The 26,400-nt window shown below is 41.5% G+C and overlaps 1 protein-coding gene across 1 annotated transcript in view; it reads left to right on the top strand.

Moving 5' to 3' along the window:
• Window positions 1–26,400, top strand: part of HECTD4 (HECT domain E3 ubiquitin protein ligase 4) — a 143,560-nt gene that overhangs the window by 62,152 nt on the left and 55,008 nt on the right. Inside the window, exons 25-45 of the mRNA XM_019641571.1 lie at window positions 176–409; window positions 1,646–1,838; window positions 2,037–2,141; window positions 2,653–2,741; window positions 3,214–3,389; window positions 5,066–5,201; window positions 5,292–5,433; window positions 5,540–5,706; window positions 7,815–7,961; window positions 8,621–8,805; window positions 10,504–10,657; window positions 11,725–12,005; window positions 12,222–12,411; window positions 13,603–13,684; window positions 14,821–15,023; window positions 15,718–15,853; window positions 16,638–16,820; window positions 17,295–17,459; window positions 17,828–17,997; window positions 18,952–19,067; window positions 25,657–25,760. Coding sequence (XP_019497116.1) covers window positions 176–409; window positions 1,646–1,838; window positions 2,037–2,141; window positions 2,653–2,741; window positions 3,214–3,389; window positions 5,066–5,201; window positions 5,292–5,433; window positions 5,540–5,706; window positions 7,815–7,961; window positions 8,621–8,805; window positions 10,504–10,657; window positions 11,725–12,005; window positions 12,222–12,411; window positions 13,603–13,684; window positions 14,821–15,023; window positions 15,718–15,853; window positions 16,638–16,820; window positions 17,295–17,459; window positions 17,828–17,997; window positions 18,952–19,067; window positions 25,657–25,760 — 3,358 coding nt within the window. The remainder of the gene's footprint in view (window positions 1–175; window positions 410–1,645; window positions 1,839–2,036; window positions 2,142–2,652; window positions 2,742–3,213; window positions 3,390–5,065; window positions 5,202–5,291; window positions 5,434–5,539; window positions 5,707–7,814; window positions 7,962–8,620; window positions 8,806–10,503; window positions 10,658–11,724; window positions 12,006–12,221; window positions 12,412–13,602; window positions 13,685–14,820; window positions 15,024–15,717; window positions 15,854–16,637; window positions 16,821–17,294; window positions 17,460–17,827; window positions 17,998–18,951; window positions 19,068–25,656; window positions 25,761–26,400) is intronic.

Here is a 26,400-nt window from a genome sequence, read left to right as displayed (position 1 = left end):
AGATTCCCAAAGATGTGGTTTTGTATAACAAGCTCATTTTTCTTTAGCCTCTGGAGAAGTTTTGATAAATAGTAATACTTAACACATAATAGGAACCTTCATATGTTTGCTTTATCTGCCAACTTTAAGTGGCTTCCCAAACAGGAAATGAAGAACCTGTTTTCTGTCTGTTCAGGTGCCAGTGGCAGGTGGAGGCCAATGGCGTCATCTCCCCTGCCCTTACTCCAAGCCCGTCTCCACTGCCTCTGACCATCGAGGAAGACAGAGAATTCACCTACCCCTCTGACGTCCTCGTGCCTCCAATCGGAAGCTACTTTGACCTGCCCCGGATCAGGCTGCCTCCAGGAATCATGATAAAGCTCCGGGAAATTTCTGGGCGCGCTAGACCTCAGTTTAGACCAAGTATAAAGTATGTTGCTATGTAGCATTTTATTTTTGCCAATGGAAAAAAAAAATCTTTAAACAATTGAAAGGGGTGTATTTCTTCTCACAGTCTAACAACTGTGAGAAAAACTTAATTTTATGTTTGCATAATCACTGTTAACCAGGTGGTATCCAGGGCAGCTGGTCTCAACGTGTGGGCCTTCACTCAGCAGTGTTAGCTTCACCTGGGAACTTGCAAGGTCTTGGGCCCCATTTCTCACCTCCTGAATCAGAACCTCTAAGGATGGGGCCCAGAAATATGTGTTCTGACAATTTTTCCGTATGATTCTGATACATGCTGAAATTTGACAAGTTCTAGGTTTTACTTAGGTGGTCCGACCGTCTATTAGTAGTCATCAGCTGGTTTCCATAGAGTCTAGAGCAGCGGTTCTCAACCTTCCTAATGCCGCGACCCCTTAATACAGTTCCTCATGTTGTGGTGACCCCCAACCATAACATTATTTTCGTTGCTACTCTATAACTGTAATTTTGCTACTGTTACGAATCGTAATGTAAATATCTTTTTGTTTTCCGATGGTCTTAGGCGACCCCTGGGAAAGGGTCGTTCGACCCCCAAAGGGGTCGCAACCCACAGGTTGAGAACCACTGGTCTAGAGACATTTCTTTATTTTTGACGCCTAGAGAAATGGCGAGGGGTCTTTACTCTAGAACGTGAAGTCTTGCAGTTTCAAATGTCTTTGTGGTATTCTTGCTTAAAGTGAAGTCTATTTTTCAGGCCTCTGCTCTGCCTGCTGAGGCAAGATGAGCCATTTCAGAGGGAAAAATATAAATAGATGAAATTTAAAATGAAAAAATACAGAAAGAAGCACCATTGTTTTCAGCTCAACATCCATACGCATGAAATACCACAAATGTAAACTGCATGAAAATAATTGGCAGATAAATAGTGCCAAAGATGTTTTTTAGCCGTAGAACTCTGCCAGCTCTAATATGACTATAACTCAAAATATACAAGTCATGGAAAAGGAAGTGTCTTTAATTTTCAGTTTTATCAGCCAATGTTTGTTTTTATCAGTTAAATATATTATCAACTTGATATGAACACCATCATATAATGTTCATGCCTCTTTATTGTAATAAAGAAGGCATGGTGAATATTTAATGTATTTAAATCAAAGCCTGTGTTCTTTAACCTGTAAAATACAGTACTGGTAAGATGAGAGCATGGCATATACCTGACTAGTTTTCATTGTGACCACAGAGAAGTAATTCAGCCTGACGTGATGGAGGAAATGGTGGTATCATGTGTTATTAAGCACTTGAATTTGGTTGATGCACTGCAGTCCCTTATAAATTTCCAGTATCAAGAAGAACATGCTGAGGAATATGATTTATTGTGTAAAATCATGGGAGAGACCTTTAAGAAACTCAATGCCATGGAGAGACAGCTGCAGGTAAGTGAAAGCTATTCCATTGAGATTTCTCTTCTAACTGTTGGAAATCATTTCTTTCCTAGAAATTTAATGACGTCTCAAAGTGATCTGCATTTTAAAAAATTATCACTACTAAAAAGATTTCGGAATTTATAGATTGCACTTGTTTTTATTCTGCATCTATTATCACACTGTTTTACATTTTAATGTATCTGTTAGAGTGTTGCAGAATTGGAACAAAAATGGCAAAGTGAGGTTGATGAGGCCGTGCAGGGGAAACTGGAAAATAACATGCCTTTCTTCTATGATTACCATTTTAATGAGGTGAGCACGTTGTATGATTTCTCACTGGGGCGTTGCTATTTATGGTGCAAAGGTATATAAGCGTGTGTGTGTGTGTGTGTGTGTGTGTGTGTGTGTAGATAAAATGTCACTTCTTAACATGTTGCACACCCCAACATGTACCCATTCTTTAAAAGGGTTAAATAAAATGGATTAGGTCAACTTGTCAATAATACAATTAATCACTCATTAAGTTGTTTTTCAACTGATTAATAGTTTTATACAGAAGTTACCATTGTTATCAAATTTTACTTTGAAGCTTGAACAAACAAATAAGAGGCAGAGTCACAAGAACTGAAGAAACCCCCCAAAAGTGGTCAATGCCATCTTTAATCATTAAAATATCAAATAGTAACTTACAAATGTGCTTCTGGCATAGAAATGTGGACCAAAGGTGGTGTTTTTTTTCCCTGAAATTCCTTTTAACATGCACAGTAAAACTCAGTTTTTGCAGATCCTGCATACCATCTTTTCTTGATTTTTCCTTCTTTAGAGCAAAATGAAAGAACTAGAACTTTTGTGTTCAATGAAGGAAGTCTCCTTTGATGGAAATGATCTTGAAAACATGGTCCTATCACTGAGGTTAGTGATGTTAATAACTATGTAAAGCTAATTTATTACCATGATGCTCAAAACAAGATGTGAAGATCTAGTGTCTTAACAGAGATTTTAAAAATATTGTGCATTCACTAAATATTGGGTTGTCAGAAAAGTCATGACATATTTTTTTCTGTGTTTTTCGTTGCAAAAATGCGTCATGACTTTTCCGACAACCCAATATTTTAGAGTTAGAACTCATTTGGTAACTTGGAAATATTGATTTTACCCTTCAAAAGTTAGCATCTAAGCATTTGAAATGGGGCAAAAAAGCCCTAAAACTGGCCAGAGTTTATAACACTGCTCCCCTCAGATGGGGAAAGAGGGAGGTGAGCAATATTCATCAGGTGACTTTTGTTTAGTTCCCCCTCTATCTTCTCATACTGTTTGTAATTAAGAATACTTTGGTTTCGGTAAACTAGAGAACAACTAAATGCACATCAGTCTTTCTTTATAGGGAGAAGTTCCTACAAGAAGTGAATTCTCTTATTCAGAAACCCTCACACCCACTGGCTAAAACGAAGACGTTAGTGAAGAGTTTAATGAACCGAGCTGAGCTCTTGCTGCACGTCACTATTGCGGCCCAGTCCGGCCTCACCAGAAGCATCTCGGGGACCCCTGCGGAAACACCGGGTACTGCTCCAAGCCAGCCCTGCACAGGCTGTCTGTGCTAGCCTGTTCATAAAATACACATCAGCTACTTTAAAAAAAAAAATCACTCTCTGTATTCCCAAAAAGGAAGAAAAGGGAAATTTCACCATTTTTTATTTTGCCTTTTACTTTTTCCACCCAAAAAATGCTTTTCATTGAATTCATGTGGTGTCTTGTGAGTCACCCAGGCATGAGGGGTACCTCCTTCCTTTTTTCTTGGGAGCATCTTAGGAGCCCAGTGACATGTACTTTTATAATTCCTGGCCCCTTGTTTTTAGTTGATGGTTTGTCATTTTCGTAGTAACATATGTAATTATATAGTCCACACTGGGAATCTTGTAATGCATCATATTTTCCTCTTTACTTGATGCTGAGTTTGCATTTCATCTTTAGTAATTAGGTGGAAGCTTCTAGCATGAATTTCCACTATTAATTGTTTTCCTGGTCACATTTTAACTCTTAGCCTGAAAGCACTTTTCTCAGTGAAATCAATGGGCATTCTTACTTAAGCCGGATCCACACCACTGGGCATAGCCCATAGTAACAGGTGTTAATTCTTCCCCTGAGAGAACAAGTTGAATCAACATGTTCTTAAATGAAAACTCCCTGTTATCTGGACCACTGCCCAGTGGACACTGTCGAGCAAGCAAACTCACTTGCACCCCAGCCGATCACCCAGGGCTCCTTTCACTTGGGGGAGAAGTCTAGGCTGACTCCCAGCTTTCTGACCCTGGCGATCAGCCACCCCTCCTGAGGACATCAGGGAAAGTATGTGGTGTGGTCACATACCACAATGGTCTGCTACACCACATCCCTGACCACATGAGCCCTTGGTAAATTAAAGGTCCCATATAAAGACGTAACCACTCGCTAAGGCCGGTGGTGCCTTCCAAGAGGCTCTTGGTATCAGAGATGATGAACCAGTAGTTTCCTGAGAGAGAACATCATCTTCAAAAATCATGTTTTTTAGATTGAAGCTGTCTAACCGTTCTTAAGATAGATTAAAAAATGATGACCCCTTCTCCACTTTCTTAACGTCTTTGAATCTCAGCTGATCTTTACATGTTGTTTTGTCTTCTTCCATTGAAGTGTTCTTTTATAAACAACGATTTCCCTGGATGGGGTTAAGCAGTATATCTTACAGGATGTACTGTTCAGATTCTAGCTCAAGCGTGATGCTTAATCACACCAAGTGTGATCAAAGCAGAGATGTCACCAGTTGGCAGTAAGTCAGCTAAATAAATCTAGGATTAAAGGGGGAACAAAAGCCATTTCTGAAAAAAAATGGGTCTGAATTTATTTGGATTGAGAAATTTTGCTTCTAGAAATTACTTTCTCTGTCCTCTCTTGCTTTTTAGAATGCTTAAAGTGAACATTGATAGTTTATGAAATTAGATGAATTTTCAGCCTTTCTTTAGAAACCCCATTTGATAAAAAGATACCAGTTTTTCAAGTTAAGGTCATTTTTAACCTAATATCTTAGGTTTAAAAAAAAATTTGGCCTAAAAGTCATCAGCGTGCTCTGCTAGCTGGTCCTGTGGCTGAACTCACAGAAAGCAAAGGTACTCGTAATTAGAGCATTTGGTAGGTCCATGGTTAGCTGTTGCTGCTGCCCTTACAAATAGATATGTGAACCCTTTTATTCCTTTCTGATCCAGCTTGTAAATCAGCTTCTGAAACAAAGGTGATATCTCCTGCTGTGCGGCAGCCGGTTTTTCTTCGCAGCATGTCTGCTCCTTCTGACCTGGAAATGATCGGTAATGAAGATTTGGAATTTACTAGAGCAAATCAGAGGTAAGCAGCTGACGACGGCCAGGGATTCCCGCCTGCCGCGGAAGGCTCTTCACCACCACACACTCCCTGAGGGTCTCGTTTTTTTCGTAGGCGGCGCCACGTGACCAGCCACCGCAGCAGTTCCTTCACGCTCCTGCAGTCACTGGCCATCGAGGACAGCAGGGACAAGCCCACCTACAGCGTCCTGCTGGGGCAGCTGTTCGCTTTCATCGGCACCAACCCTGACCAAGCTGTAGGTCACGTTTTGGCAACTGCAGATGAGTAGCACCTGCCTGACGGCACGAGGGGCCCTGGGATAGGTGGCAGGAGTCAAGTGACTTCCTTCTTGTGCCTTTCAGGTGTCCAGCAGCAGCTTCCTGTTGGCTGCGCAGACGAGGTGGCGGCGGGGAACCACGCGCAAGCAGGCCCTGATGCACATGCGGGAGCTACTGACGGCTGCCGTGCGTGTCGGGGGCGTGACGCACCTCGTGGGGCCGGTGACCATGGTCCTTCAGGGGGGGCCCAGGTCAGTTTCTGTTAGTTCACGCTGCCCTGCCTGGAATGGGCAAAAGCCCTCCCGAGGATCGTTCCTGCGGCCAAATCACAGGCAGGGGTATTTGCTAATGGCTTCCCCTAAAATATTACATTTTTATTTTTATAGAAGTAGTGCATGATTTTGTAAAGAACTCAGCATATATTAACAGAACATAAGTCTCTTTATTGCGCTTTCCTTCCTAAATTCCATCCTGTTCATTAAGAGCTTGTTGTGTCAACTACACGTACATAAATATCTATTTAATTCTTTGTACACATAAGTGTGATGTGTGATTTATTTTTTTTACTTAATTCAGATTATATTATACATGCCTTACTGTAATCTGAGTTGTTTTGCTCTGTATGTCTTGGATGTCTCTATTTTTTCCTGTCAGTACATATAGATAGACCCGCTTTATATTATAGTTTTTAAACTTCATGGACCTCCATTGTATGGATGGCTATATTTTATTTAACTCTCCCCCTTCCTGATGGCCACACAGGTTCATTCTTTCCTTGGTCTTTCTAAACCCCTTCTGCTTTTCCTTCCTTTTTTCTGTTTTGTTTTTGCATTAACAATAGTGATTTGGTCAACATCCTTATACCTACATTTTTGTATACTCTTGTGCTTATTTTTACTGGATCAATTTCTAAAAACGTAATTGTAGATACTGACTTTGAAGAAGGTTTTATAACTTATTGGTGAGGAATTTTTTCTGTACCAGTTTCCCACGGGGCTTCAAAGAACCTCAGATAGAAAGAGAAAAGGCATTTTCCTACAAGTCCTGTACTGGAATCGCTGGAGGCGTCCTGTGCCTCCTGGCACCTCTCTGAGGAATTCTGGCCAGTGAGCTGCGGGCAGTGGCTGGAGGGAACCATGCCATTTAAGAGCTAATGCGAATATCTTGAGAAATGTCTGTGTCCATCAGGAGAGACCAGGTTATTCTTTGGAAACAAATAACTCTAAAATCTCAGTGGCTTCAAAAAACAAAATGTTTGTTCTTGTCCAGGCCCAACGCAGGTCCGTCTTGGCTCATGGTAACCCCAGAGGCCAGGATAGAGGAGGAGACTGCCGTCCCCAAAGCTGTCAGCTCTGGCCCACTGGCCAGAGCAGGCACATGCCCCCCAACCACAGGGGCACCCATAGGCCTAGTGAGAACACTAATACCACCACAGCTCACTTCCAGAGGAATGTCCCCGTACACTGGCAGCACTGTCCTTTCCTCCTCAATTACTAATGTCAGATAGCCAACATTTGAAAACATGCAGAAAATCCTGAAGCATAAAATAAAAACCACCTGCAAATGCAATCTCTTAGGGTAAAACGTATTAACATTTTAGTGTATCCCGTCTTTATTCTAACCACAGATATCATAGTGTTTTTAGTAGTTGTATCACATTCCTGAACTTTTCATTAAGCCAGTTCCTTACTTTTAAACCTTAGTTTTTACTTATTTATTTTTTGCTATTATAAACATATTATGTTGCAAATCTTTGTAGATAAATCTGGGTGGTTCCAATTCTCAACTAATAATTATTGCTATAAATCTACCTTGAGTGGTGTTTTTATGTTGGGAAAGTCTTATTTCCTATCAACTGTTGATAGATTCTCATGCTCTGTTAATAATCGGAGTGTGAACTTGAAAATGACACTTAGCTAATCTAGTTGGGCCTTGGTTTTCTCATTAGTACAATTGCATTTACGGTATTCAATGGGATACTGTAGATGTGTCTGCAAAAAATGGTTTCATTATTCAATAAGCTTGGGAAATGTTGGGTACCACTCTCTTGCTCTTAGAGATGCTGTGGACTGAACTTGAGAAGGTTCTGAGTAGTCCTGCAATGGGGAGCCCTGTTCACTTTACCTAACCTGGGGTTTCCCAGCCTTGCCTGAGTGTGGGCATTGTCCTTGAGGCACACTGAGAAATCCTGGCCAGCCGTCTCCTGTGGTCCTGCAGTTTGGGAAACGCCAGTGATCTCTGAGGTCCCTTCCATCCTGGATTCATCTAGACATGCTTGGGTTCCCCAGAAGAATGCTCCTGCTCACTGTCACTGTTCTTGACATGGTTGAGAAGCCTGAGTTTTGCTTCTGTTTCATAGGATTGAAGAACTGACCTGTGGCGGGATGGTCGAGCAGGTTCAGGAAGCCTTCGGCGAGACCATGACTTCTGTTGTGTCTTTGTGTGCACGGTACCCTATTGCATGTGCAAATAGCATCGGGCTCCTGTGTACCATACCTTATACCAGGTAAGCAAGGACGTGCTTTTTATTGTTTGTAAGTTACACCACAGTGTGGTTGATTAAATATATTTTTAATTTAAAAGTTGGATTTGTTTGCTTTGATTATCCTTTGACATTATCACTCTGATTAAATGAGCTTGCCTCCTGACACCTGAAGTTACTATGTAAATTCCTTCTTGTTGAGTTCCTACGTGATCAAAAGTGGCCGTTGGAGATCCCATTACATTGTCAGAATGGAGAGGTTTGAAGGAAAGAAAAGGGTCCCTAGGAAATTACTTACATATTTGGCAAAAATGGTTTGCATATGCGTGTTTATTTCCTCTCAATCACTTGATTAATAGTTTGAAGATATCAAGCACTTATGAAGTCATTCTTTGAATCCCCTTATGATAAAAATATACCTATTTTCTACATGGCAATTCCATCAATTTTTACTTAGCTGTTCTGTGTGCACAAACCAGAATGTGAAGCTCCTTATTTGTGAAGGAAATCCTCAGTCTAAAAAAATATTATTATGTTCAGTTATACATGGTAGCATCCTAAGTTGTAGACAGAGGACTATACCCACGTGCTTTATGTCCCTTTGATAACCTGAGTCTTACATGAGAGGTTCCTGAGGGCCAGTCAGTTATGTTGACTCCATACCCCCTCTCCGTCTGGCCCAGGAGTGAAGAGAAGTGCCTGGTACGCAGTGGTCTTGTTCAGCTCATGGACCGACTGTGTAGCCTGAGCAGTCAGACCGAGTCCAGCTCCAGCGAGAAGCAGACCAAGAAGCAGAAGGTGGCGACCATGGCCTGGGCAGCCTTCCAGGTGCTTGCCAACCGCTGTGTGGAGTGGGAAAAAGAAGAAGGTAAGAAGCAGGATTCCTCTCTAGCACTCGCTGATTTCTTCTGTTTATTATTTGTGCTTGATGGGGGAACAAAAGGCTGTGTTAAACTACAGAATCAGTGGGTTTAATCAATTAATGATTTCGTGAGAGCCTCTTCATCAGCATGGGTCTACGAAAATTTATAGCTACACTGTGACATTAAACAATAGCCTAACCTGGAGGACATGCTGCTACGTGAAATAAGCCAGACACAGAAGGACAGACACTGCATGATCTCACTTATATGTGGAATCTAAAAAAGCCAAACTCAGAAACAGAGAGGAGAACAGTGGTTTTCAGGGGGAGGGGGAAATGGGGAGATGTTGGCCAAGGACAAACTTGCAGTTCTCAGCTGAAAATGTCCTGGGATCTAATGTACAGCACGGTGATCATGGCTAGTAATACTTTATTGTATACTTGAAAGTTGCTGCAAGAGTAAATCCTAAGTATTTTTACCACACACAGAAAGAAAGGCAACTATGTGAGATGATGGCTGTGGTAACTAACTTGATGTAGTCATTTCATGATGTATGTATGTGTTAAATCACATTGTCCACCTTTTTAAAAAGTCACATTGTGCAATCTAAGTAGATACAATTTTTATTTAGCAATCATACCTCAATAAAGCTGGAGTGGGCAGGAAGGATAACCATGACTTAAGGAGTACAGTAACCCCAGGAAACAGATTTTCGTTTCCTTCTTGTCAACACTGCTAACAGTCTCCAAATAAATGTTTTTATGAAATGGTTTTTTAGTTGTGCTTTTCAAGGTGCTATTTCCCAACTGAATTTTTAAAAGTATCCAATGTTAAAAGTGTACTTCAAGGATCATTTCTCCATAATATTCCAGGTCTGCATACTAGATAGCTTGTTTATCTGTTTATTCATTCACCATGCTTTTTATTGTCTTGAGAGCCAGGCACAAGATGAATAAGACATTGCTCTTCCTCTTAAGGAATATGGTCGAGTAGGGGAAATAGACCAATGAACATATAATTACAGTGTCATCAATGCCATCATCAAGATGCATACAAAGTGCCGCGGGACATAGAGGTTTCTATAGACCAGCCGTGCTAGGGACCAGGCAAAGCTCCCCAAAGAAGGGGACATGTCAGTGACTCTTGAAGGATGATGAAGACTTCCAAGCAGAATAAACAGCGTGTGTAGACACAGGGATCCAAGAGACCATGGGACATTCAGGAAATGACAAATAGTTTTTGTGGCTTTCACAAGAGATGCTGGGAGGGACGGGGCGGGGGGCTCTGGAACTACAGTGAAAATGGAACGATCCAAACAGCTCTTTTATTGTGTTTGAGAAGAGGTGGGGTGTGAGTGAAAAACTAAAATGTTTTCCATCACAGACAGTCAAATGGTGATTTTTCCCTGTCAATCCTAGTATGTTCCTTGGTTTTGTATGGATTAATTATGTTGTATTAATTAAGAATAGTGTCTTTCCCCAACACTGAATCATTTTCCAAGTTACTGTTACCTTTTTGATGTGCAGATGTTATCTAACGAGGAGACACTAATTGGGTGGCTAATGAAATACTGAACAAGTTAAAGAGAAATGGGGCAAGGGGAGGGCTTCAATACAGGGAGGCCGAGAGGGAGGGCTGGCCACGCCTGCAGGCTCGCCACGGCTTCCCCGGGTTTTCACCAGCCTTTCTCTTTAACTCTGAAGGCGGCTCCACAGAGGCAGTGCACTCAGGCCTGGCCCGTCAGGTGTCCAGCCTCCTCACTAACCACCTTGCCCGAGCGACTGAGTGCTGTGGCAACCAGGCTGCTGGCAACGACGCTCTCCAGGATGTCCTCAGTCTCCTCAATGACCTCTCGAGGTACGGCAGGCCCAGCTGGAGCTGTGGGAGCGGGTGGCTTTCATGAACGATTGGGGTTCCTTTGGGCAGTGGTTGACTTTTGAAACATCTAAATGCCTAGGCTGCTCTGGTATGTTCCTGCCTCAGGAAAAGTAGTAGATTGGGGGAGGGAGGTTATCACTTTGTGAGGGATGAAATGTCTAACTATTACCTTGTTCTGTACACTTGAAACTAAGAATCAATAAATAAAAAATTAAAAAATTAAAAAAAATGTTTTTTAAAGAAAAAGGAAAAATAGTAGAGAATAAAGTCACTGAAAAATAGAATTTAGTTCCAAAATGGGAGGGTTATTTAAGTGAATATCTACATCATAAAATACTCTCATTTGCTTTAGTACATTACTAGTAACATCTGCTAGCTGTTCACGGCCAGTGCATTTGTATTCAATCCCCAAAAATCCTTACCCTCATTATGGCAAGATTAAAGCATAATCAGTCAGGACCTATACTGAACTCGCTTTCTCATGCTGTGTCTTTAAAAGATGTTCTGTGGAGGTTTAATCCGAATCATGTGTGAGCCACGAGGCCCACGAAAGCCTGTCCACACAAGCCTGCTTGTTGTGTGGCTTCCGCTGGACTATATGCTTTCTTCTTAGTGAAATGTCGCAGGTTCAGCTATGATGGAGCCCAGACTGCTGAGGCCAGTGCAATGCCCTGTGATATGTTTGGCCTTGAAGCACTCCTTACAAGGAGTACAAGGCTAAGCTGTAAGGGCCCGAGCCTGGGTTTCTCAGTCTTGGTGCCTGCCCTGTGAATCATGCAGGACTACAGGATCTCAAGGAAGTAAACATCGGCAATCAGAAAATATCCCCAAATCTTTCTTTTTAAGTGTTATTGGTCAATCGTGAGCTTCCATCAGATAATTGCAAAAAACCTTTATTCTCCTTCATCAAAACATAGTGCCAAACCCGTGTCTCCCTCATGAACCTGACGTCGTCAGTTTGCGTAACCTCATCTAGGGAGCGCTTGCTGCCGTTTCTGTAGCTCAGCGTGCCCAGCGTGGTGAACCTCTTCTTCCTTCTTCTCTAGGAGCCACATAGGTAAAGCCATCCTGAGCCAGCCGGCCTGTGTGTCCAAACTGCTGTCCCTGCTGCTCGACCAGCGCCCATCTCCAAAGCTGGTCCTTATCATCCTCCAGCTGTGCCGGGCGGCGCTCCCGCTCATGAGCGTGGAGGACTGTGGGAACGTGGAGCTCCCTCCGTGGAGCTACTCTGTCCCCTCCCTCAACAGCGAGCAGGAGGACCCCAGCGACCCGGCATCGAAGATCGCCTCGCTGCTCTTAGCAAAGCTGGCAGATTACGTGGTCCCAGGTGAGCCGCTTTGGACGGGAAGGTGGCACTAAGGCGCCCACTCCCTGGGGATCGTCAGACTGAACTTTCACTTGTCCCCAGAGCCAGCCATGCTTTCTGTGACAAGCGACGGAGTAGGGAGAAGGGACAGAGGGGCAGAGAGGGAGCGAGGAAAGGAGGTTTCCAAACCAGTTTTCCCTACACAGACAACCTTGCCATTTTTCTGTTTGCCAAAAGGATGTCAGACAGTTCTTTCTCCAACCGCTTCCGAACCTGATACCACATTGACGAAAACCAGTCCCAAGAATTCCTTAAAAGGAGATAAAGATCCCGGAGAAGAGAGTGAAGCAGTGGATGGCAAGCTCTCTATCTTCATCCACAAGCGGGAAGACCAATCGTCCCATGAAGTTCTCCAACCATTACTAAGGTGACGATGATTGTAATAGTTACATGTCAGCCAGCAAGCACCTCCCTGTCGCAGGCACGGTGCTGAGCAGGTCCCTTATGCACATCAGCTGTCTCAGCCCTCTTAGCAACCCTAAGGCATAATCATGGTTACTACCATTCCTGCTGTCACCCGAGGAGAAACTGAGGCTGAGCTGAGCCACAGATGCAGGCCTCTATCCACAGCTCAGCACCAAATCTGCAAACCCACCAGAGAGCGAAAGCCCTGTTGAGAATGTACTGTTTGTGTTTGATGAGAGTCTGCAGTGTGCCTTGGGCCATGAGAAGGAATGATTCAAATGGTATTACTGGCGGCCGAAGGCCGTCAGTAAATTTAAGGATACCCTGGACTGTGAGGTGGAGACAGAGAAACTTTTTTAAAGCTTTCATTCACTGAAGTATGAATGGTATGATTGCTCAACAAGGAAATAAAAATATGTACTTACTGTCCGATGGTTACAAACTTACGGGGGTGCTGTTAGTGGGCTCCAGTTCAACGGGACGGCCTGCCACAGAAGACAGAGTTTAGAGCAGGTCTTTATGCCTCAGGTGAAAGAGTCCTCTCTTCAAACAAATGATTTGATGGTGGTGTCATCCCCATCATTGGGTCCCTTGTCTGCCGTCACGGCAACTGAAAGCACTAATGGGCGACTGGCATCAACTAAGCAGGGTCAGGGCAGGTCAGTGTGCAGATGGAGAAATCCCCAAGAAACATTCCTGGGCAGTGCAAAAGGTCCTAGTACAAATTTGGTGGCAGAGGGAGCTGAGCTATTAGAAAGGAAGATCTAGTCATTCATACCAAGGCGTCAAATCCCTGTTGTTGTTACAGTCCCCTCACTTTGGGATTTAGATCACATACTGAGTGCCTCGTGTGGGCCTGCCTTTCCCTTTATTATAGATTCAGACTCTCAGTTTCGCTCAGCCCTTGAGTTTGACATCATTTTCACGAAGGTTTTTAATTATCATTAAACTCTAAAAACAGCTGTTGTTTTGATCCCTGAAAGTGCTATAATTAAGCAATAATAAATTATTTCCTTTGTGGAAAAATTGAGCGTTCTGCGGATTTTAAAAGCCTGTTGTAGCATGTAACTGTTACTGGCTTGCCTCATGGCATGCAGCCCCCACCTGTGATGGGCCTTTAAGATCGTTGTCTCTCTCTGCCTTCCCTTTTTAGTAGCTCAGAAGGACGGCCCTTCCGACTTGGTACTGGTGCCAACATGGAGAAAGTCGTGAAAATGGATCGAGACATGACCAAGGTAAGCCTAATATAGAGAAACCTGCTCTGACAAGACCCACGGTGGAAGAGCATTTGCCATGATTCGTTCAGGTTTTCACGAGAATTTTTTTTTTTTTCTTAATTCAAGTTCCTACAAAGAGGCAGGGTAGGAAATTGAAGTCAGTGGCTTAACTGAGGCCATTTTCAAGAACACTAGTCAAAATCAATTTGGCATTAATGTTAAAATGTAAAAGAGAACTCTTGGTTTTTGACCTAGAAATTTCTTCTTAGCCCTGTTAAAAATGTTTACAGCCTAAAAATACTTTAAAAGTGATAATAGCTGAAAGTCGGTTACAAGAATAATAATAGATAATAAGAAATAAAGACAAATAGCCCATCAAAACATAAAAATATGCCCAGGCTCACAAATTACACAATAGATAAATGAAGGAAAGGAATAAAAGCAACAGTAATATGTCATTTTTCACCTGTCAGACAGATTAAGTTAAGAAAGAGTGCTAAGAAACATTTGAGATCTTGCTTCCTGGCAACTGTCATCGGTTTTGGCTCAAATAAACTCTTATAAAAATTCTCTTAGAAAAAGTTGCTAATATCTGTTATTGTCAAGGTGATGGTAAAAAGGCATTCTCAAGTATCCAGAGACAGCTATGTTCTTCACAGTTCTGTTTGTAAAAAACAAAACAGTGGAACCTGTGTACCCTTAAATAGGGGGTCGGTTAAAGAAATTGTCACATGTCAATTATACCTCAACTTAAAAAAATTTTAACAATAAAATTTTCAAGAAAATTGTTATATTCATACAATGAAATACTGTACAACTATAAAAAGGAGTCAGCTAGATCTGTATATATCGATATAGAAACACATCCATGATATGTTGATAACTGGTAAAAATAAATTGAAAAGTTGTGTGTAGTGTGATTCATGATTATGTATGTCAGAATTTGCATGGAAAAAAAATCGAGAGGACCCACAGTTATCTGTGACTGGGTGAGGACATAGGATGTTTATGGGAATTTCACTTCCTACATATAATAATATTTGAATTGTTAAAAATGAGCCTGGATTGCTTTGGTAATTGGGGGAAACAGGTTTTACAAAGTGTAGTGCTAAGAGTGAAATGAATGTCGAGAATGTCTTCAAACTGCCCTCCAGGGTGGCTGCTGTGAAGTAATCACCGAAGAGGCCGCAGCTGCTCTCCGAAAAGCAACCAAGTGGGCACAGTCAGGCCTCATCGTCAGCATCGGGCCCCCTGTAGAATCAGTCAACCCAGAGACTGTGAGCGGACTGTCCACCGGAGACAAAAAGAAAACTGCCCAAACCTCCATTTGCCGAGAGAGGAACTCGGAACTTGCAAGGTAAAAACCTTGTGCAAGGTAGAACCTATCCACACCCTTCTCAGATTTACTTTGTAATGGGTTTGTCTTTCGGGTTTCCATTTTATGTCGCCCCCTTGAACTGCTGGAAATGAAGACTGAGGGCTTAAAATGCCCGTTTGGGGTTCATTTGGGGTCGTGATGAACAAATAGGGAGGCACCTCTGGCTGAGTGTGGACATCTGTAGCAGGAGGATTGCTTTTCTGAGCAGGACCACTACCAGGACACCAGCTACAGTTATTTTTGAGTATTAGTGAACTCTGGTCTTGGCCGTCTTTATTTCTTCCGAACAATACGCCCCACCCTCCCACCTGTACACATGAACTCCTTTCTAAGCATGGAAACCATGAGTGAATGTTGCCTCTGGAAGTTGGTGCAGGGTGTTCTGCGCTTGCGAGCCAGGCTAAATGCAGCGTGGTGTCGTTCCTCGCATCCCGATGGCTTACGCAATCCAAAGTTGGAGGCCCATTGCCTCAGAGGATTCTTTAGTTCCCAGAAAGAATATGAGAGAAGCGATTTCTTCCTAATGATAATTTAGCTTCTCTTTTTCTCAGTCAACGAAGTCTACTTCTTGTACAAATAGAAAATGTTTCTGTGGGATTCTAACCCTAAAAGCCAGTTCTCTGCATTCTTAGCCATTGCTGGGCCCTGACAGTTTCCCCTTCGACACTTGCAGGACCGACCCGGTCAGACCCTTCATCAGTGGGCACGTGGCCAACAGCATGGCCGCGGAAGTGATCGCCTTGCTTCATAGCTTGCTAATGGCGCCCGAGTCAAATGCCGCTCAAATATGGACCACAACGGCAGAAAAGGTTAGTACAGTGTTTACTGCTTAACTGAGAGAGCAAGAAGGAAGTTAGTGTTCTTTTGGAATCATGCCTCGCATGGAACGTTTTAGTGAAGAGAGATTTTCCAAAATGGCCAGTTACACTGGTTACCTGTTTTTCCCTGGAGTTTGCTTGGGTTGACTAGTTTCAGCTCTGCTCCCTGGCATCTCCTGTTGCTGCCAGTTCTGATTTTGCAGAAGACAGGACGGTAGTCTCAGGGAAAGAACGGCGCCCCTCGTTTCTCCTCCTTGCTTGGGTTTGGCTGGTGCCGACATTAGGAAATCACGCACCTTGGTTTATTGGATGTGTGACGAGTACTTACTAAGTCCTAGGGAGGCCTCTGTGATTGAACACTTCCTGAGTGCTCTGTCAGGAATTCATTAGTATAAAACAAACAATAGTCCAGTTTCCTGTCATCGCTTCCCCTTCCCCATAGTCATTCTTCAAAGGTGATCGGGTGTTGGGGTGTAGGCAGTATGCTGTGATGGTTTTCCTTCAGATAAGTTTTTGCTTTCTTTTAGGGGTTTTATTAACACAGTGTTTGATTCTCCCATATTTTGAGGTTGTGTATTTCCAGTTCTGTCCAATTGCCTAAGGCAAATAAGGCGGGAATGTCAGTGGCCGTGCCTGACAGTAATTCTGTCCCTCCCATATCCAGAGATGCTTCATTCCATGGGACTTGGGGCACTGTTGTAGACACCCCATCACCCTCAGTACCAAAATGACCAAAGCTTTAACTCCTCCTACACGGGCTGCTTCTTATATTTAGGTTCTGTCTCGTGCACTGATGTACATTCCACAATTGGGGAAATATGCAGAAAGCATTCTGGAAAATGGGAGCAGTAGTGGCAGAAAACTCGCCAAACTTCAGAGAATCGCCCGCCAGGCCGTCGCCGCACTGTGTGCACTTGGAGGCTTCAAAGAGACGATCAAGATAGGGTCCGAGGTGCAGGTAACCAGCCGCCAGCTCCCAAGTCATTTCTTCCCCCGTTTGGAAGCATCCATTGATTAATCAGTGATCTGTAAAACAAGTATTGTCTGCCCGGTTGGACAAAACTCCTTGTTCCTTCAAGCTAAATAAGGCAGATGAGAAACTCATGAATTCTGATCCACACTATGATACAGATTATTCAAATACTAGAACAATACTGTATAGTGTTATCTGTAAGACATGTGTCCTGTGGTGTCATTAATATTGGCAGTATTTCAGAATTGAAAGTTGGAGATTAAATCATGTTGTAATCACCTTGACATAGGGCTTGAGGACCTATTTTAACTCACGTTCAGGGCTCGGGATCTGCATGATAATAAACTATTACTGTAATGCTGATAAGGACAGCTGTAAATTTTTCTCTTCTCACTTGTCACATCAGATACTCACTTGCACTGTCTGTGTCAGGTAGCGCTAATCCACCTGTGTCTCTAGGTTTTAGGTAGAGGAATATCAGGAAGCATCGGAGTCGTGGCTTCTATCAACGAGCAGGAAGGTATAGCTACCGTCAGATTCCCACCCATAGACTGTAGAAAGACTTCTCAAGCATCAGACACGCTGACTATTCCATTGTCTAGACTCTGTGTGCCAAGATCAGAGGTAAGGTGATTTTTAAACACAACATAAAGTGTCACTGCCAGTGGTAACAGTACTGTAATGAATGATATGCACGTGCCCAGTACAGAAACACAGGTGTTTGGTTATCTTAAGTTTTACTTGTGTGTATGTATATACTGGGACAATTATTTAATAGTAACCTTCGTATGGAAATTTTCATCTAGATGTCAAAATTCAATTCTTTTGTTAGAAATATTCCGTTGTGTTGTATTTTTAACTATTTTGGTCTAGCTTGCAGTTTTCTCTGTGGTGATTTGATGTTTTTTAACTGAAATTTTGAGAACTCCAGACAACAATCATCCCCTCCTGTCTTATAAACTAATGGCTTGAATTTAACCCTCTGCCCTCAGGCGTTGCCCCTCCATAAATTGTCCATTACCGAGAAGGTAGTCCAGGCGGTCCAGTCCATGCTGCTTCCTCAGGAGGGCAGTCTCTCCATTCACACCTCACTTCCTGCAACAGGAGATGGCTCAGCTCCTGTGATGGCAGTCGTTCGGCTCCTGGCTGAAATAAGGACAAGGTGAGCACCCTCCAAAGACCCCCTGAGGTGGTGCAGGCCACCGAAGCAGGGGTACGTGGTGGGCCTCTCTACTCAGGGCTCAGTGGGGTCCCAGTGTGAAGTTCATGCCTAGATGAGTAACAGAAGCCATTCTCTCGTTTCATGTGTACTACAGTTTTTGTTGCATTTCCCCATTTCTGCAATTTTTTTTGCAGTCCCAGTTTCTGCACTTTGGAATAAAGTTTAGCTATTGTCCTAAGAAAATAATCAAAATGTGATATCTGGAAGGCATGCATAAGGCTCCACTGATTTGATTTGTTAAAAGCACTTTGTTATATCACGGGAATTCCTCCGTCATGCTGCCTTTTTTAAATGTTCAGGCCACCTTAGTACGCATCTAATCCACCACTGTCCAGCCTGGTAACGAGAAAGCTAGGGAATGCTCACAAGTATTGGCGTTGGAAAGAAAAATAGCAGTCTTTCCCTGCAAATACAGTTATTTACCATTAAACAACAGTAACACATTTCTCTTGATAATGGGACTTATCAGAAGGTTCTCATATGTATTTTGAATCAGGTGAGTGAATCAGAAAAAGACAGATTTTTCCAAGCATTTGGGTTCCTCTTGTTCCCAGAGCACTAATATTGCCCATGGAGCAGTTTAGGAAAAGCTTGTAAGGGACCCCGTGCAAAGCTGATTTCTCATCTGGCACTTCGTGTCTCCATTGAGTGGCGATGGCGACCGTTTTTCTCTTTTCTGATTCTCCATGCAGTGTCAGCAGTTACTGCATGGAAAAAGACAAGTTATATATATTTCCAAACCAATTCAGCTCGGAACAAAAAAGCAAGAGGAAGGGGGAGTTTGAACCTTGTTGTAAATTAGGGGACAAAATTGATTGAAATGTTTTTCACAGTTGACTTTTTAGAGAATGAACATTGATGACTTTGAAATATTGTAAATCTTTTAACATTAAGAGCGTGCCTGGTCATGGCCCAGCTTTTAGAAGACAGCTTGTTTTGTGAAGAATTCATACAACAGTGTCCAGCCGCTGTTGAAGTTCTTAACCTAGTAGCCCAGGAATGCAGTGCTGGTGAGTACCTACCTGTTACTTTCCTTACCACCTCATCTTATTGAGTCCCGTCAGCGCACTTACAATTTGATAATGAATGTTAACAGTTTTCATACACACGCCCGTCAAACAGCCGAGCTCTACAGACAACACTTATCACAGCTCACTTGCGTCCCAGATCTAGAAATAAAAGGCTTTCATTCAGTATATAGCAAGTAGGACATCAACATTTTTCAATTTAACTTAGGACCATGTCAGGGTGTTTGTTTTTTTTCTCCATTCATATTAATTCATTGCCTTGATTTCCCTGTTAGAACTATTTATGAACTGTCCTTGGGGCTGCATATATTTGGATTGTTGTCATTGGCTACATTTGAATTCAAAGTCAAGAGTTTGCACTAACATCGATACGTGTGTGTGTGTGTGTGTGTGTGTTTATGAAAAAGGTTAAACAAATATAAAAATAGGAAGACTAGTATAATGAACCCTACGTTTCCATCATCCAGTTTCAACGGTTATCAACTCATAGCCAATCCAGTTTCATCCATGCCTGTACCCTCCTGGATTATTTTTAAGCAGATTTTTAGATATTATTTTATCCATAAATATTTTAGTCTCTAAAGAATAAGGACTCAAAAGAAAAATAGCCACAATACCATTATCACATCTAAAAATTTAATAGTATTCTTTAATATTATTAACTATCTAGTCAGTGGTACAACTTTCTAATTTTCTCATAGTCATACTTGTTTTTACGTTTGTTTATTTGAATCAGGATCCAAATAAAGTTTATACATTTTAATTCATTACTATGTCTTTTAAATTTCTATCAAAATGTAGATTCCCCTCAGTAATTTTTTTTCCCTTGCAATTTATTTGTTGAAAGGTTTCCCACAGGCTGGATTTTGCCAATTGTATTCCTATGGTGTCATTTAATATGTCCTTTTGTCCTCAAATTTCTTGTAAATTGGTAGTTGGCCTGGTTGTTTTTAAGTGAAAATTTATGCTTTGTCCCCAAGGATACAATTGGACCCTAAATGAAATTGTTCACAATTAGATTAGCATTCCTCCAATTTCTAGTACCAGCATTTTCATAAACTATAAGGAAGAAATATCTTTAACTTCCTTAATGGTGTTAGTTGTATCTTTTTAAAATTATATTATTTACTATATCTTATGCTGTTTGCTTTTTCAGTAACTCTTTATTCTTGTTTCTGTCCTTAAATTTTTGTCCTTTTTCACGTGGTAGTGATTTCTGTTGGTTTGTGTTTGATTTTTGTCTTCATTCTATATCTGTTTTACTTCTCAAATCTCTTTCTATGAGCATAGTGCTGTGGAGCCAGGACTGTTAATAAACCTCAGAGAGACCCTAACAGTAGTGAAAAAGAACAGAGGAAAAGGAGTTTGCTAGACTTCTCGGGTGAAATTACTCGTGGCTAAACTTCTGCCCGTAATTTGGTTTTGTGCCTGTGATAGATCCTGAGTTCCCTGCCTCTGCTTTTTTCATATACTTGTCTTAGGTTGCATTTATGACATTTTTGACTCATTTTAACAAGCATATAATTTGCTGAATTAATAATCACTTGCTTTTCTATAGGAGTCTTTTTGAGTATTCTTTTTTATACATTTTATAAAATAAAAAGGTCTTAATTTGTGAAATTAACTTTGGTATTTAATGTATAGACTAGAAATTGTAGGACCTTAGAGCAGTGATCTCAAATGGTTTTGATAATAACCCACTTAACCCTTTTCTCCTAGTGGAAAAGAACTATGGTAACAAAGAGTTGGAAAGAAACATGTGGGATGTACTTATTAATTGCTACAAAAGGGAAGACTATAAGCTTATACACATTGATTTATATTCTAAAATAGTGTCCTATGTCAAGTTTAAAAGTCCTTAATAACTCACTTATTAGGTTACCAGAAAGAGCTGTGAGGTTTAAAGTAAAATATAAAGTTGCTGACTCATCAGTCATTTACCTGTTTAAAACAAAAACAAAAAACAAAAAAAGGCTGCATCTGGGTTACTTTGTAACCCAGCAGTGGGTTCTTACAGCCTACAGCCTTCTAGACTGTGCTGAGAAGAAAGGATGTTTAATAAATAAGATTCAGGTAGTGGGTAGAAGAGAAAGTTCTTTGACTTTTAATTTTAATGTGTTCATATTTTTTATTTCATATACGAAAATGTTTTAAAATTTACAGGCAGTAATATATTGATTCTCTAAAATGAAAAAAATAATTCATTGAATTTTTTTCTATTTTACTTCAACTAGGATGAATTAAGCAGCAGGTTTGGCCATTGTAATGCTAACTCCCTCATATCTAAATTTTATAGCTTCTCTAATCCAAGGGGGAAAAGTATCTAATTCCATTTGGTCTAGGAAGATAGCACTACAGAGCTCTTTCCCATGAAGAAATATTCCTGAGAGCTTAACTTGATCCCTTGGTTGTAATAGCATAGGAAACAGATTTTGAAACTGCAGAAAAGGCGTATAGACTATAAACCCAAAAAAGCCCTCAATTTTATTTTATATTCTTACAGAAGCCAGAAGCTCTCAGATTCAGCTCTTTCCTCTTCGCCCTTCTTCCTAAATATACACATTCTGAGCCAGAGTTTTTCCTCAGACTTTGAAAGTCCCTAAGAGTCTCTGGGAAGCGTGTTTAATATGCTTTCCATGCTCTATCCAAAAGTCAGAATCGTAAGTTGAGGGTGGGCCAGGACAGTTGTGATGTCAGAAGTCACTTGCAACAGCGCTCCCAGCTTTGCCCTGACTCCCCTGCTCTGACTGCCTTCTCCTGTGCTGTCACGCCTTCTGCTGTGACCAGTCTATCCCGAGATCCAGGCCTGGCGGCTGTTTCTCTTAGAAGGACCCCAGCCCATGAATACACCGATTTCTAAAGCATAGTCGTTATTTACTCTGAATAAGCCCTCCTTTCCGACTTCCCTGTGTTAGGTGATACTCAGACTATTTTTGACACTCAGACACTGAGTTTAATATGATACCCCTCCCTGTCTTTCTACATTCAGTTAGTTGCCATATCCGATTCTTCCTTTGAAATGCTCCTGAAATTTATCCCTTTCTGCCCATTTCCCCTACCAACTCCTGAACTCAGGTACGTTTCATCTCCTGTTTAGACATCTGCATTATTCTCCGAACTTGACTTTCTTGCATCTTGTCTTTTCACATTGTCATCACAGTTACTTTCCTGAAGTCCCGATTTGAATGGCTGGTTGTCAAGGGCATGGAGCTGTCACCGAGAGGCTGGCTTTCCCTTAAGCATAGTTACCTTGAAGTTGTCATTTATGGATTAGAATGAGTTTACAGCTGGTTCTGGCGGGTACTTGTCACTATGGCAAAAGTACAATTGGTCTTTTCTTTCTTGAATTTGGAGTGTAGGAGCTTTTTATTCTCACACTAGAGCCTATAAAATCTCCTCTGAATTAATTCAACCCACCTTGCGGCAAACACGCCTCAGGTTAGCCCCACTCCCATCCTCCATAAGAATGACTGTTCCCTTATTTGGTGTGATTCCACCTGTCTGCATTGAAAGAGCACCATGACTTTTAGGTCATTTTAACAAAAATAATTGCGAAGTGTTTGTCAAAAACAGCGAGGCTTTTTATGCCTGGTTAGTTTACGTTTGCGTAATGGACGCCACGAATCCTGTAACTGAATCGTTTTCCTCTGATTTGTCCATTGGGAAGCTCAGGTCTGGACTGGTGCCCTCCCAGGTGCAAGGCAAGGACAGCGGGCACACACCTTGTGGCCTGACCTCACTCCTGCCCCCCACTCTGACTTTGTTCTGTCCCTGCCTCATCTGTCCTGTCGCCTCCTAATCCACGTCATTGTATCAGGTGTCTAGTTGTAGGTTTGTTGTCAACCTTCCTTGCTAATAAATCTTCCGTGCTAAACCGTCCTAAACAAACTCTGCTTTACTTTGATTGGGCTACATTTTGCTCCTCCTAATACATCTTTTTTTGATTGAGGTATAAATGATTTACGTACCATACAGTTTACCATTTCAAAGTGCATAATTCTGTGGGTTTTCATGTATTTAGAGTTGTACAGCCATCACTAGTATATGATTCCAGAACATTTCCACGTCCATCCATAGAAAAAATACCTCCGTATCCATTAAGCAGCTATTCCCCATTACCCTCCTTCCCCCAGCCCCTGGTAACCACCAATCTACCTTCTGTCTCTCTGGATGTGCCTGTTCTGGACATTTCATATAATGGAATCATACAGTGTGTGGCCTTTTGTGTCTTTTTTTTTTTTTTCATTTAGCGCCGTGTTTTCAAGTTTCATCCATGTGGTAGCAGGTATTGGTAGTTCATTATTTTTTATGGCTGAATAACATTCCAGTATATGGATGGACCACATTTTATTTATCCATTGATCGATTTATGAATACTTGTGTTATTGGTGCTTTTTGGATGTTATGAATAATGCTGCTATATACACTCATATACAAGTTTTTGTGTGGACATATGTTTTCAATTCTGTTGCGTGTATATGGGAGTGGAATTGTTGGGTCTTATCGTGTGTGTTTAACTTTTGAGAAACTGCTCCCTTTTTTGAGGAACTGTTTTCCAAAGTGGCTGCACCATTTTCCATTCCCACCAACAGTGTATGAGTGTCCCATTTATTCCGCATCTTAGCCAGTGTATTGTCTGTCCTTTTAATTATAGCTATCCCATTCGGTGTGAAATGGTATCTCATTGTAGTTTTGATTTGCATTTTCCTAATAACTAATGTTGAGCATCTTTTCCCTGTATTTTTTGGCCATTTGTATATTTTCTTCAGAGAAATGTTTATTCGAATTCCTTGCCCATTTTTAATTGGATTATGTGTCTTTTGTTCTTGAATTATAACATTTCTTTATATATTCTAGATATACCAGTCTCTGATCAGTATGACTTATAAATATGTTCTCCCATTCTGTGGGTTGTCTTTTCACTTTCTCAAAAGTGTACTTTGAAACACAAAAGTTTGTCATTATTGTGAAGCCCAATTTATCTAGTTTTCTTTCATTCATTGCTTGTGCTTTTGGTGTCGTATCGAAGAAACCATCGCCTAATCTACAGTCATGAAAACTTACACATATATTTTCTTCTAAGAGTTTTATAATTTTAACTATAGATTTTTTTAGATCTTGGATTCATTCAAATTAATTTTTGTGTGTCATGTGAGGTACTCCTGAAACATCTGACTCGACTATTCTAGACTATTTTCATAGTGCCAAGCCACCCAGAACCCTCTTCTGTAGTTATTGAAATCCGATCTTTTCTAAGATCTACTTTATTATTTTATTTTATTTTATTTTATTTTTTTTTAGCTGAGCCATCCTGCTACCTGTTGGCAGCTCAGCGGCTGCTCAGCTCGGGCCAGGACTCGAACCGCTGTTGCTCAGAGCTCAGACTCTTGAGCGAGCTCTTAACCAACTGAGCCACTCGGCCAGCCCTCTAAGATCTACTTTAATGCTGTCTCCTTTAAGCCTTTCTGGATTCTGGAATGAAGTCATCACTCACTCATTTGCTCCCGTGTTTGTGCTTTATATCACGTAATAACACACCACAGCCTTGTACCGTGTTCTTTATTATATATGTGTATGCATGTGCGTGTCTTCTCTGTCCTCCCAGGTTGGGGACTTCAGCTCATGTATCTTTATATCCTCCAACATCTAGCACTGTGCCTTGCTCGTAGGAATTTTCAATAGGTATTAGACTTTCCCCCCCCCCACAATATTTGTTGATTGTTTATTTATCAGTTGAAACTATTCCTTAGCCCAAATATCTGTGTTTCCTAGTTCAGGAACACAGATCAGTGACAAACTTCCATGGCAATCAGCGCAAAGAAGTTCTTTACACTCTGAAATCACTTGGCACCCTGAAAGATACCAGCCTTCCTCATTTCCTCAAAACCTTTCATGGAATCATAATTTCTGTAGAAATCTGCATATGCCTTCTTCCTTGGTTCGGCCACGGCAAACTTATAGAAAGCTGCAACCCTCAGGGATACAATGATCACTCCAGTAATGTGAAATCAGACGCTTGGCCAGAAGGCCGTGCATCTGAGCTTTCGCCAAAGCGCTGGAAGGCATGGAAGCTATATTCTCCCTTAATACCAGCATCCTTCCGGATGGAGAAATGGATGACGCTCAGTATTAGATTTAAAAAAAATCAATTTGGATGGTAGTAATAGCCTTCATTTATTAGATGATAATAATAGCTTTTGTTTGAGTGTTTGCCTTGTGCAAGGGACTTAGCTAAGGCCTCTCCTTGTGTTATTTAATCTCATCTTCACAACCATTCGGTGAGGCATAAGCACTACTGTTACCCCCATGTTGGAAGTGAGACGGCAGATACTGAGTAATGGAGCCAGATTCTGAGTCTAGGCAGTCCAGCCCCAGATCCCACGCACTTGGCCACATTGCTGCGCTGCTGAGCTCAGTGTCGCAGACAAAGATGTCTCAGGGTAGCTGCCATTTCGTAAGACGGTGAATAATATCCATAAGCATTTTACTGCTTTGACCCTCCTCCTGAAGAGTCGGAGCCCTCTTGGGCTTGCAGGACTTATTTACACGTACTCGATGTATCTCCCTCCAGGAGAGCGACTGGCAGTTGTGGAGGTGCAGTGTGAACGGCTGAGGATGCTCTACCGGGACTGTGCTCGGCCCCCGCCGCCACCACTGCAGGCCGACCGGAGACAGGTGAGGCCTCTGCAGGGCACCACACCTCGTGCCATCAGCATCTGAAGGATGCTGAGCAGCACATTAACGGTATTTACAATGAGCGTTTGCAAAGCCATTGGGAGTTGTATGCTTTGCAGCGACATGCTGTCATCTTTGAATGTCAAAGCACAGTGATTTGATGTTCTGAATATTGAAAGACTAGACTAGAGGAGCAGGACTCATTAATTTGTGCATTTCTGTTATCAATAACAAAAAAAGAAAACTTTGTCGAAATTTTAAATCTGTAGTCCATCTCATAATAAATGTGTGTGTGCGTATATATATTATATATACTATATATATATAGTATATATAATATATATACTATATATATATATGGAGAGAGAGAGAGGGAGAGAATGAGAGAGTGATTTAAAAAGTAGAAGTGGCAAAATGTTAAAAATTGGCATATCTGTTAATGTACTACCAGCACTATTCATAATAGCCCCAAATGGAAACAACCTAAATATCCATCAGCTGATGAATGAATGCATAAAATGGGGCAAATCCATACAATAGAATATTATTCAGCCTTAAAAAGTAATGAAGTAGTAATATGTGCTACAATATGGATAAACCTTGAAATTATGCTAAGCAAAAGAAGTCAGTCTCAAAAGAC

This window comes from Hipposideros armiger, unplaced genomic scaffold (genome assembly GCF_001890085.2).
Source record: "Hipposideros armiger isolate ML-2016 unplaced genomic scaffold, ASM189008v1 scaffold_62, whole genome shotgun sequence".
Classification (NCBI taxonomy): Eukaryota; Metazoa; Chordata; class Mammalia; order Chiroptera; family Hipposideridae; genus Hipposideros; species Hipposideros armiger.
Note: the sequence above shows the minus strand (reverse complement) of the source record. Positions and strands in the feature narration are given on the sequence as shown.